At 46.1% G+C, this 12383-nt stretch overlaps 1 protein-coding gene across 2 annotated transcripts in view; it reads right to left on the minus strand.

Annotated features, from left to right (window-relative positions):
- Positions 1-1350: 1350 nt before the first annotated feature.
- Positions 1351-12383, minus strand: part of atrnl1b (attractin-like 1b) — an 83568-nt gene continuing 72535 nt past the window's right edge. For both annotated transcript variants that reach the window (XM_076999256.1, XM_076999255.1), the window contains exons 28-29: positions 8924-9038; positions 1351-1760 (exon numbers count right to left, since the gene is read on the minus strand). In XM_076999256.1, the coding sequence (XP_076855371.1) occupies positions 1636-1760; positions 8924-9038 (240 nt within the window). In that variant the 3' untranslated portion in view covers positions 1351-1635. The remainder of the gene's footprint in view (positions 1761-8923; positions 9039-12383) is intronic.

Genomic DNA, 12383 nt, shown 5'->3' on the forward strand with positions numbered 1-12383 from the left:
CTCTCTCACATCCTGCCACGTTCACGTCTCCTCCCGGCATCAGGCGCTCACGCCCGCCGTGGGAAGGCGCTGGCGGGGGCAGCGATGGGTCCAGTTCTGGGAGAGACTGAACAACGAGAGGAGAGCGGGGACGATGTCCTCGTCCAAACGCCATCTTGTCCATTCACAATATGTGAAACTTAAGGGTCCAAAAAGCTATTAGAAACCATTATGAACTTTTGCTGTCAACTTGGTGGCTGTCGTATGAATCAGTACCAGGCCATTCTCAAAATGGAAAACAAAGAAAAAGAAACGATATATACCAGTAACAAAAGAGGCTTTTCTAGTAGCCTAATTCCTAGCTTCATATAACAAGAGTACTATACAGCAAACACATTAAGCTCCGGCCTGACATACCATTTGAAAGTGTTCAGTCTCGTCATTAAAGGTTTGCCAGTTCACTCACACTGGTTTTAAGACATCTAACATCCTTGTTCTCTGACAGTTTCCTGCATAGTCCTCTTCACCAGGGTTTAAAACTCCATAGCTACTGTTGGCACGCTAACGGCTGCATTCCCCAACCGTTCTCTTGTGGCCAACTGCATAAAGACTCTGAAGTGACATACAACTTGCATTTTTAAAGCATTTAGTGTGCAGTTCATGCAAAATAGCTCTGCCAGAATAGCTGACAAATGAAACATGACTAGAAGGAAACGTAGCTAGCAAATTACTTTTTTTTTCTCCTTTTCTCTTTTTTTAAATTGAACAAAGTGATCGGTTTCTCCAAAATCTTAGAAGACCAGCACTAGAACATCATTAGCTTACACAAGCCTAATAGGGTTGCTGTGCTAGGTACGGCAGATTTCTCTTTGTTGTATTTTAAATAAAAAGCCCGAAAGGGTACAAACGCGTTTCACTGTGATTAAAAAGCTCTTTAGCAAACACTGTCTACTTGGGCAAGCAAACAAATGAGTTTTACACCAATATACAATACCATCAACAGTCCATAATTTAACAGCTGTACCACTAGGTATGCAACATGTATCATACACGTCCTCTGCTCCGATGCCCCAGTATGGGGACATATCTGTTCATGGATAAAGTACAAACCAGGTCAGAGGCACGTGAGCACCTGGCTGTTTACTGGGCCTGTGAAGGGGGGGAGAGGTCAAAGGTCAGTGGGACAGGCCCTCCGGACGACTGCGGTTCAGCAGAGAGCAGCTTGAGGGCTGGTTGTGGTCACCATGCAGCTAGGAAGGAGATGTCGCAACTAGAGGGGTCTGCTGAGCGCAGTCAAGAGCCATGGACCAATCAAAAACGAGCACAGACGGGGCTCGGGGGGGGGGGGGGGGGGGTGGCCACAGAAAGAACTTTAGGCTTTAGATGAGGGAAGCCTGCAGTGAGCATGCAGATGACGACACTCGCAGACATGAGCGAGGAGGAGGCAAGGGACTGGGGGGAGAGGGGGGAGTTTAGGACCCAGTGTGACGGTGGTCGGGAGGGGGAAGCACTCTGCCACCTAATTCAAGCCCATGGCTGGGGGCCTCTCTGTGGAGACGGGAGGCTGCCGGGTGGCCTGTAGTGGTGGAGCAGAGCAGGGCGCTCCCGCGGAGGAGAGCCCCGGCAACAGAGGCGGTCGCCGAGGCCCGCGGGTCCTCACACACACGTTCCCTGGTGCGTCATGGGCAGAGCTTTGCGGTTCTTCAAGCCCTGACTCTTCTCTTTGAAGTCCATGGGCTTCTGCTGGGAGGTGTCGATCAGCGCACTGGCGATGGCAACACCTGCAAACACACACACACACACAAGGTTATACTGTCCCTAGATGTCCAGCAAAGTCCCGACCAAATACGAACACACACTACTTCAATAGTACAACGAATTCATCAACACTGCTCGAAAGCAAAGCACAGACCACTTTAATCTTCAAACGTCAGGCTGCAGCTGTCTAAGCCATAATTGGATATTGTGGACAGGAGTTCAAACTGTTCTCATTTTAAGAGATGGATTTCTCGAGATCTGTTCAACTGAAAAGAAGTAACAAAAGAAAAAAAAGATAATAAAGCAAGAAAACAAATCCCAAAGATTCCTGTGTGGAAGATAAAAAATAGCCAGAATAATCAGAGGAGAACAGACGAACAGTTCCAGTAAGCATTCTCTCCTCTCTTGCAGGTCTGTAAAATGGAAGTCTCTTTGTCTCGCGGAGACGGACACGGAGCGGTCCCCCCCCACGCCAACATCCCGTCTGGGGGGACTCCGTTAAAACCGTGGTCCATGCAACTCGAGCCTGGTCTCACAGAGTCATGTCCCCCGTCTCCCCCAGGACAAAAGAGGTGCTGGTGTTCCACACTGACCCGGGTCACCTCCCCCTCCCAGCTAGACAATTATCAGGGGGGGGACACACACACTCTGTCGCCCTCAGGACAGACCGGTCCAGAGGGGCTGAATTTGGTTACGTCAAGGCACAGCGATGGCCGCTCCGAGCAAGCGGGACTTTCACACGAGCGAGCCGCTCCGGCATGCTGTGACTTATGAGCCGTCCCGCCTAGACTGAAGCGTGCGGGTTTGTCAACAGCGCCGTTTGCCAAGAGGCACCGAGTACACAGACTCGTGTTGTCAGCCATAACCCCTAATAATACAGCCAGTCGCACAAAGATGCGTGGTCCCAAAATCCCAGACAACTGGCACGGCCGTGTTGCTACAAAGAAGTCCAATTCTCTACAGTAATTGAATGTTTGCTATTGCATGAGCAGTGTTGGGCAAACAACACGCCTGCATCACTGACCTGGTGTTCACGCATGCCCCCTGCATTAACCATGCTTTTTCCAACTGCATGAAAGGTAGAAAGGATTTGCATAAGTGCTGTCAGGCCCACCGTGTTTTGTTCAGTCAGAACTTGAGCCCATACAACTACTGCATACAAAAAAAAAAATGGGGATGTCTAAATCACTTATGGGTCTCAATTATGGCTAATGCTTCGTTTAATTTGCAAGGGTTTTTAAATCCCATTTAAAAATGTACCATTAGTAGACATGACCTTTCCCACTGAATGGGGGGAGGGCGAACAGCTCATTTCTATGTAAAGCCCTTGCACACTGTTGCTTTCTCGTGACATCTCCACAGAGGCTGCTGTGACTGGGGCAGGACGGGGGCAGCTCTGAACACTGCTTCAGCCTCACTGGAGTGACTTCCTGCCCATCTAGAGGCAGGATTTCCTTTGAGAAAGGCACTGAATATATGTAACACATGATTATATATTATAAACCGTGTGCCCTGAGCATCACAGCACGCAGGCGGCACCACACAGCCCAGTACTGCGTCTCGTACTGCTGCCTGCTCATCACACACCACACACCCCTACGCCCTCACGACAGCGAGCGGCCCCGCAGGGACCAGGTGCCGATCTCACACGGCTCTACCTGCGTGGCTTCCGCCACCGCACGCGGCAAGAGGGGCCGCACGTGCGCGGGAGTGACGCGCTAACGTAACCGCAAGCCTACGTCTAGTTTCCGCGGTCACTAAAGAGTGGAGCAGCTACGGCCGGGTGACGCGGTGTTTTGCCCCAACAAACGCTGCACCCCGCCACTCCGCCACTTTGGGGCTTCCAAAAAGGCACGGCAGCTGTACTTAAATGGGGCTCTTTCAACTGTGACAAAAAAAAGAAAGAAAGAAAGAAAGAAAGAAAGAGGAATCTGCCGAGTGCTCTAGAGCCATTCAGCGGTGCCTTTTTAATACTCTTTGTTGAAAGGAAGAATGGCCTCTTCTGCGCCCGTTCTTTCTCTGCGAGGTGCACCGAGCCCAACCTTTCCACGCCGAACCACGACAGGACAACAAGCCTGTTCGTGCCGTCTTTCGGCGCGAAAAGCTCTTTTCCTCTTTTGCTGCAGAAGGGCAGTTGGTGTGCCTGTCAAGCAGCGCCATTAAAGGAGATGCGCCCAAACAGGAGGTTTTTCCAGATCAGTCAGCTTCTGATGAGGAAGTCAACCCTAAAAGGCCGGAGCGCTCCATAAAGCAGGCGGCTGACTGACAGGGCCTGCTGTGGGAGGGAGTGGTACGGGTCCTTCCTCAGCTCACACGCCTGCTTCGCCGGCCCTCGGCAGAAGGCAGAACTTGAGTGCCTTAAAAGCAACCTCGGCAACCCCGAAATAGTGCAAATGGAAAGGTAGCGTTTCGGCTCCGTAAGTACAATTTAAACAGCTGATGTTAGATTGGTGCTAATGGTCTTCAAACAAAAAAGTCCTTTGGTAAATGTCCCGGAGACGCTGTAATAAGGCAGAAACCCAAGTAGAGATTCAAGGAACAAAACACCACCATCCTGTCATTGATTGCTCTGAACCCTGTCCAGTTGCCCGCTCGCTATAGAGATTATGCTCTTGGGAGCACAGCACAACAAGCCTCTTTATCAATGTCAAGGACACAGACAATCAGCTACAATATCCACTAATGTATCTCCCTGCTTTCATGCAATAATTAACCACAAGGACTGGTCAAGCTGATCCAATCCAGACCAGAGACATCAAGACCAAGCATGAGGTTAGCCACTACGGCGTAAGGATATGGCGAACAGAGACAGACTACCTGCACCAAACCACCAAAGGGAGAAATGTATCCACTAGTTTCGCTTCCTGCCTGCTATCCCGTTTCTCATTATGGTGGAGCACTATATGCAGTAATATACTAACATTAGGCATACAAATCACTAGCCAAAAGTCTGTGGTAAAACAGGCCTACAATTAATTCAGTCACAATATCCAACTGCTGACGGAGATCAACAACAACGTATCGAAGATAAAATTCTTGCGAAAAAGGAATCAGCACAGCGATGGCAAAATGAGTGAAGATTACAGCAAGCTCCTCCGTCTTTCACAGGAACCATGATGCTGCGGAGCGAAATGCGCACATGCTGCTTTTAAACGTAATCTGTGACTCAGTTGTCGCCAATCTGCCAGTGACGAGAAGGTCTCCGTTAGCGGCGAACAGCAGCGACGGCCACGCTTTTATCACTTTCTCTGGCCTCCGTCGGTCTCACAAGAGCACGCACTGGGAGGATGTGCTAAATGTGCTACTCAGAGAAGGCATCATAAAACTACATGAAACGCAACATCTCCATCCTGAAGAGAGAACCGAGACAAATGCAGCAGTAACGGCACACATGGCACGATCCGAGTTAGTCACCGGCACTTGATCGTAGTAGTACGTACACTCTGGTGATTTACTGCATTCGGAGTGTAGTCCTCAATTTCTCTACCAGGGCCCTGTTGCTGGGCGATTTTTTTTTCATTTGTTTGTTTTATTCTAGCTCTCAAGTACGCCCCAAACACCAACGTGAAAACATGGGATAACGAATTATGTATGTGATACCAAGGTACCATTCTTCATATGACCAGATCAGCGCGCTGAGATTTATATATCACTGATCCTGCATTTGAATGAATTTGGAAAATTCCCCCCTTTGCTTTGGTAGTAAACAATTCTTTAGGAACAATACATTTTATACAAACATACTCAAATCCATTATGTTTTTGTGGCCCTCTCAAGTAAGAAACATTGCTTAGTATGAACTTCCCCCAAAGTTTGGTTGTGATTAAAAATGTGTATTTTGGGTTTGATTTATTGTGGGGGAAAAGGGCTTATATATTTATATTTATTTATTTATTTATTGGGGGGGGGGGTGGTTGGCCCTTTAATTCGTTGTACATGGGGCACTAACTGGCCTGACACCATGTCTGTTCAACGTGTGCTGTCGCCTTTATTCCTCAATCACATGGTGAACACTGCAGGTAAGGAGGGTGATCGCACTCTCATTTTATTTTGCTTCTTTTGGGAATTCTAGGGTTCTGTGGACTGTGAAACTTTCTCTACTGAGACACTGAAGAAACATTGCAGACTTGGTTAGTCATTATTCACAGAGCTTGCAGCGTAGATGGCACTTTGTGTGTGACTTTTGCACTTTGTGTGTGATTTTTGCACACGAGTTTGCTTCATGTAGGAGAGAGAGAGTGGCTACGTGAGAGTATGTATGCTAACTGTACCCCATGTCCTGTTCAGGTACGTTTTCTTGCGTTTACCATTTGAGGTTAATAAGGCATTGAGATCATTAGTTAGATTGTTGGTTTGCTAATTTTTACTCCATTGTTTCTTTATTTGACTCATAGTTGTTTTCGTTATACCACATATTTCTTATTGTATTTACTGTATGTCTAATTTTCCTTATATACATTTAACCAGGTGACCAAGTACTTCTGCACAAGAGTGAACGAGGAATGGCGTAAATGAGCAGATAGGAGTCTGTACCTTACATAGTGATTATGAGACATGCTCAGTGCTATAGCCATTAGAATTCACCAAGAGATGGTGTTTCACTGTAATTTTATGTCACAAGTCAACTTCCTACCCTTTGACACAGAGGGCGAAGTAGAACCATCCATTGGTGATTCGGAGTCAGACTGTGACCAAGCCGAAATGTCCTCCAGACAATCCCCAACGCTCGAAGATAAACCTGATAAAGATGGACGTACTGCCCCGTGGACGGCAGTGCTGGATGGCTGTGGAGAAGGTGCTTCTGAGAGAGGAGAGTCTGAACAGCAAACGGAGAGCGTAGATTTAGAGCCCTTCACCGGCCAGTCTAACACCGGCAAAAACAACACTGACCTAACGGGATCCGCTAACGCTGGAGTCTCCAGTGCTGGAGAGGACCAAGGACGGTCCAGGATGTCATCCTCCCCTGGCTTACCACCACTTTACTGGAATAGTGGCTCAGGTCAGAACACTGGCTGCTAGGCCAGTAAGACCTGGGAACACACCGATACGAAATGTGACTACATAGAGTTCAGCTAAGGGTTGTACAAGGTCTTTATGTTTATAGTGTATTTTAGTAACACGAGTCAAGCCATATTTCCTTTTAGGCCAGGGAGCAGATGACATCCGAGTCATACGAGCAGGTGCTGTATAAGGCACCCTTTAGTGAGACGGCATCTGTGAGCTTGATGAACTCTATTTTGCCTCTTTCCCGAGGAGTCAGGTAATGTGTGCACTACACGGCACACCATACTGGAGGGTGCTGACTTCCTATGCTCATACGGTCTTATCTCGTGAGGCCAAATCTTTGTGAAGTTTAGGGGGGGGAGTATGTTGCTGTAATTTGGCACGAGGCACTTCAAGATGGCACCAGTGTGTGGCGGTTTTGAGCATGCTCCTTCTCAATTTTCTGTTGTTTGTCTTTCTGGTTGGTCAAATGCATGCTGTGCCCATTACGCGTGATCGTGCAGCTTTATTTAGTGTCCGTACACCGATGTTGGATGGCCTTGTTGTAGTGAATGCTAATTACGGTGAGTACCTCAACCAGTGTTGCCGGCGGCGTCTGAAGCGTGTCGCCCTCAGCACGGCAACAAACGAAAACAACAGAGGGGAGAGAATCAAAAGAGCTGGACTGCTGTTCCGCCTGCGTGCTCGGTTTAATAAACACTCGGCTCCGCCGGTCAAATTCAACAAACACTGTCTTTTGGGTCGCATGGAAAAGCAACTGGGAGTCTCTCTCCTGCAATGTTCACTGGAGGACAGGCGTCTTTACAACCTGTTCATCCAGTGTCACATCCACGTTTGTGGGCTGGGTAGCCTGTGGTAAATTTCGGTGGGGTACGTTTTAATAATCTAACAATCACCTTTGGACACTCTACGCTCAGTGGGTGCTCAGTTAGCTCTTTAACAAATGAGGATTATTATAAATTCCAGAGAATTCATGTTGCAGAATTTTAGTTTTAAGGTCTTCTAAAAGTGTGAGACGATGATCCAATTTTTTTAATGCAGTAATGTTCCGCCCCCCAGTTCTCAAAGCAGTTTTATATAGAATTTTTTAGACTATAATTTTGGACTATGTTAAATTATTATTCAGTGATTAATTTTCTTGTTGACACATCTGATGGATTTTCCAGTGTTTGAACATTACGGAATCTTTCAACTTCCAGCGCATAGTGGGTCCGACTCAGTCAGGGAAGCACATTGGACTTGGTCTTCAGTCTGATAATCTGAATGAATGTTGATTTTTGACGATTTTGCGTTTATTAGACCGTAGTGCAGCTTTTGATACTGCTTTTAAATGTCAGATTGTGTAAATGGGTGAGGAAATCTGGAACGGTTTTACATTGGCTTGTTTCATACTTATCAAATAGAACGTTAATGCTATAGGTAACAGGTAGCCTGTTGCATTTAGGGTTCATTTGAACATTTGAATGGTCATAGTCCAGATTATATTCATGAATTATTATTCCAATACTCAAATTCCAGAGGTCCTCTAGTCAAGGGTTTTAGTAGTCTCTAGAGTAAAAGCAAAAACGAAAGCTTTGCTTGCTCAGTCATGTGGTGACATTGTGCTGAGGGGAGAGAGAGAGAGAGGGCTACATGGGTACATGCTCCAGATATCCGTCTGTGTGGTACTCCACTGAATCTCAAGCTGCCCAAATGATCAACATCTGCTACACTATGACAACTGTGTCCTTCCACTCCTGTAGTTTTTGCTTTTGCCTGAGACCCGGCCACTGCAGAGATAACATCTCTGGGTTTTCTTGTATAAGGTTTTATGAGATGGGAGAACACACAGCAAGGTAGGCCATTTCTCTCTATGAGTCATCTGCAGTCATCAGCTGGAATCATTGCTATTCAACAGGTTTTAGATCAGCAGAGTGGGACAGTCATTGCAAAACTCTGGTCCAATGTTTGAAATTCCCTGCGCTTCTAACGTGCCTCTAAAATAATAAAGTGAACAGCTTCGGGGCGTTGCTGGCTAAGGCTAGTTTGCAGGCTTATTTTCAGAAAAGGTCACAGGTCAACTAAAACAATCAGGCTCCGATCAGTGTGTGGTACCATGGTCTGCTATCCTGGAACAAACCATCACCTGTAACAGTGGTCACTCTAGAGTGTTGGAGTGAGTGCACGATGGCAGGTAGCCTACCTGACTGGCCTGGAGGTGGAACCCCTGATGGTCCGCGTGGGAGGCACATGAGTACGGTCAGCACCGCGGCCTTGCCCCCCGAGCAGGGCTCCAGGGCAACTGGTTTAGGGGGACCCTTGGACAGAAAGTTGGAAAAATGCATCACAGGCACGCAAAAAAAAAAAAAAAAAAAAAAACCCATTATTTTAACCACAGGCAATCCTGCTCTGAGCAAAAGAAAATGTTCACAAAAGTAATCTTAAGACGGTACATGCAAAGCGGGTCAGCGCCAGGGACATTTCACGCCGTGTGCCGTCAGTGAGCTCAGAGATGCAGTCACTGTTCCTGTAAATGGCATTCCTGTGCATCATCATGGCACAATGTCCCAGTGAAACCACAGTGGTGTAGGGGAGTAGGAGACAAATGATGTATTACAAATGGGTCTTTAAAGGTCATCGTCCTTTCTTCCTCTCCGGCAAAGATCATACCACCATGTCAGTTAATTTAGAGAAATTATTTGTAGACAGGGTCCTAAGATTGTACTTTTGAAATCAGAGAGCGTTTCTATTCAACATACTACACGCATGTCTGCGTGTGAACAGTAGAAGAAGGCACAGTGTGAGGATATGGACAACTTGGAGCAAGATTTTCTCTTGGGAGTGATTTCTTTATTCCGATGAAGAGTGTCTAGGGCAAATTTAGCTTCTTTCTTGTGTTTTCCTCCGAGTGGGAACGTTTGAGGCGAATAGCAGAGTTGTATGAGAAGGTTATTCTGTCATCAGATGACACGAACAACTTACTCTTACTGAAACTATGCGCCACTTTATTAGAAAAATATAGACGTCTTATTGATCTAAACTGCTGTCTATAACTGAACTTGTAGCATCTCAGCACTAACACACATGCCACTACCATGATAATGTTAAGGCAGTGTTGAGAAATGTTGTCCTCCCAGTATGTGGATTACTATGGACAGTATTACAGGTGTGGTTAACACTACTGGTCAGTCCAGGTGTTCTCCAGAGCAATCTTTTCAGTTGGTCCTCTTGTAATTGTTATGATCACTACAACTTCTTATAACTTGTGAATGCACGAGTCTCTAGGAGTTCCCCTGTATTCCTCATTCTGACAGACCCGACTGCATTTAAACCCCTAGAAACTTTGGTGCTGAGGTCCAAATGCAAATGAGAAAGCAAAAATCAAAAATGTGTGTGAGGTATGTGAACGCTACTGGGGAAAACAATGGTAGAGGGTGAAAAGATTACGTACACACACACAAACACACACGCCGGCGCGCAAACACGCAAACATACAAACACGCACCTTGTAAGAGTACTTATTGCGTTAGATGGCCCAGGCACGCAGGAGCTCGTGAAAGGTCAAATTAAGCCTGTGCTGACAGCGGCGTCCATCAGGCCTTGCAGACAGAGGCTGTTATCAGAGCAATATCTGTCTCTTTGAGAGGTAAAGAGACCACTTGTGCTGCACTTAAAAGTTCAAAGCCATTGTTTCGGCGTGATGCGGGGTGGCAGGGGGCGTCTGGCTTTCCTTTCAACCTCTCCACCGCTGCGTGTACGGAATTTCTCTCTTTCTACTCTCCTCCATCAGCTCTCATTCGATTTTTTATTGCGCCGTGAAGCATTTGTTGAGAGCGACGTGATTTCCCTGACAAAACGGTCCCTCGCTCAAGCTGTCGCCGCCACACCCCCCCCCCCCCCCCCCCCTCCCCCCTCCCCCCATCCAGACACGTGGAGGCAACACCAGGACTGGGGGACTGAGCAGATGTGAAGGACACAGCTCCATCTCCGGCGTGAGGCCACGCCGCCCCCGGGTTTACTGCTGATAATGGCGGCCATGGGGTCTCGGCTCGGTGATAAAGCTCTGGCTCGTGCTGGCCAGACCGCAGGGGTTCTCACAATAAATAGGCTGCTCAAGGCTGCCGAATATTTAGAGCTTGTCTGCCGCTCTTCAGCCAAAAGTAAGTTTTGATTGCCTTCCATTAAATGGTGCGAAGTACTTCATTATTTCACGCAAAAAAAACCCACCAATCAAGTAGGCCATTCAAAATATCTCCATTTTCAAACCTACACTTAGATGTCAGGTTCTTGCTGATGCCATTGTCTGAGCTCAGCCAGTATGCATAATTTAAAGATCCATTTGAATTTCATAACCTGACCACATCTTTCAGAACTTGCATTTACATTGTTCACAGAACAGGGGTGTCGACGTCCCAGCAGCTTAAAGTACATTTTAATTGAAGTGTTGAAAAGGAACATGTACTGCCCTAAACATACTACTGCTAATTTCAACTTATTTTTCCCCTTGAGTAATGAAAGCATAAATCACTTGTCATAACCCTGCGTTCTAAACAGTCCAAATCACGGAATAAAAATATACGCGGAAAGACAGGATCATAAGTGATAATTCTATAAAAACACGACATGCTTCAAAATGTGATTCAAAAGCTGCCTTTAAAAGCAGCTACGTTACCCCAGGGAAAATAGAAAATAACCAGCACCATACATGTTAGCGGGAAACATTTTTGTCCAAAACTTTATGTTGATGACATGCAAATTAATGGAACATGTGCATAGGGACACAACAAAAATCAGAGCGCACCACGAAACACAACACTGCCCTCAACACTGGTCTTGGGGAGCAGCAGGGGTAGAACGCAGACCAACAGGCTAGCAAACTACGATACTCCTCCATTCCTTCACTGGATACCAGTATATTATAGAGTTAACTAAAGGATAATTACTGGTCTATAAACTGCTTGATGGTTTAGGATCAGCCTTTCTGATATGCTGCAGTGTTATAAGCCAATCAAAACTCTCATATTAGAAATGATTTTTTATAAATTGTAACAGTAATGTAAATTGTTTTTATGTAAACAATGTTTAACAATTTCTTTTAGATTTTTTGCTAAAACCATCCAAAGTGAGAGGTGTGAGATGTCATGAGTGTTATTCTCCAGCTTTATACATTCATATTTTTGAAAGATTTATATACATTTATCTAGATTTCTTTGGGAATTATTTAAAATGGCAAATAGTCGTAAAATGTGGTGAATGGAGAGCTCAAAAAAGCCACTATTAATCTACAAAAAGGGCATACTTAAGAAACGAGCATAATTTGTTTACAAAAAATATGCAAATACAAAAATACATCATATTTACTGAAACTGTCAGAATTTTTAATTAAACTGTGAGTGAAAACTTGGCCATGCCACCCACTTCTGCGGGGCGTGCCGATAAAGAGCCAGGCCAAGTAAGCATTAAACAGGCATATGCTCAAGCCCAAGGGGTCATCCTCCACTGACGTTAAAACATTCAACACTGCAGGAGAAGCAGAAATCTGAACTGAAAGGTTTATCAACCCAACTGAGCATCACGTGAAATAGAACGTGAGGGTGCCATGAGCGCTCTTCATTGAGAAGGACGGATGAATCAGTATAAAGACCACACTGACAAAAAGCACC

The sequence above is a fragment of the Brachyhypopomus gauderio genome, chromosome 3, assembly GCF_052324685.1.
Source record: "Brachyhypopomus gauderio isolate BG-103 chromosome 3, BGAUD_0.2, whole genome shotgun sequence".
In the NCBI taxonomy this organism is placed as follows: domain Eukaryota; kingdom Metazoa; phylum Chordata; class Actinopteri; order Gymnotiformes; family Hypopomidae; genus Brachyhypopomus; species Brachyhypopomus gauderio.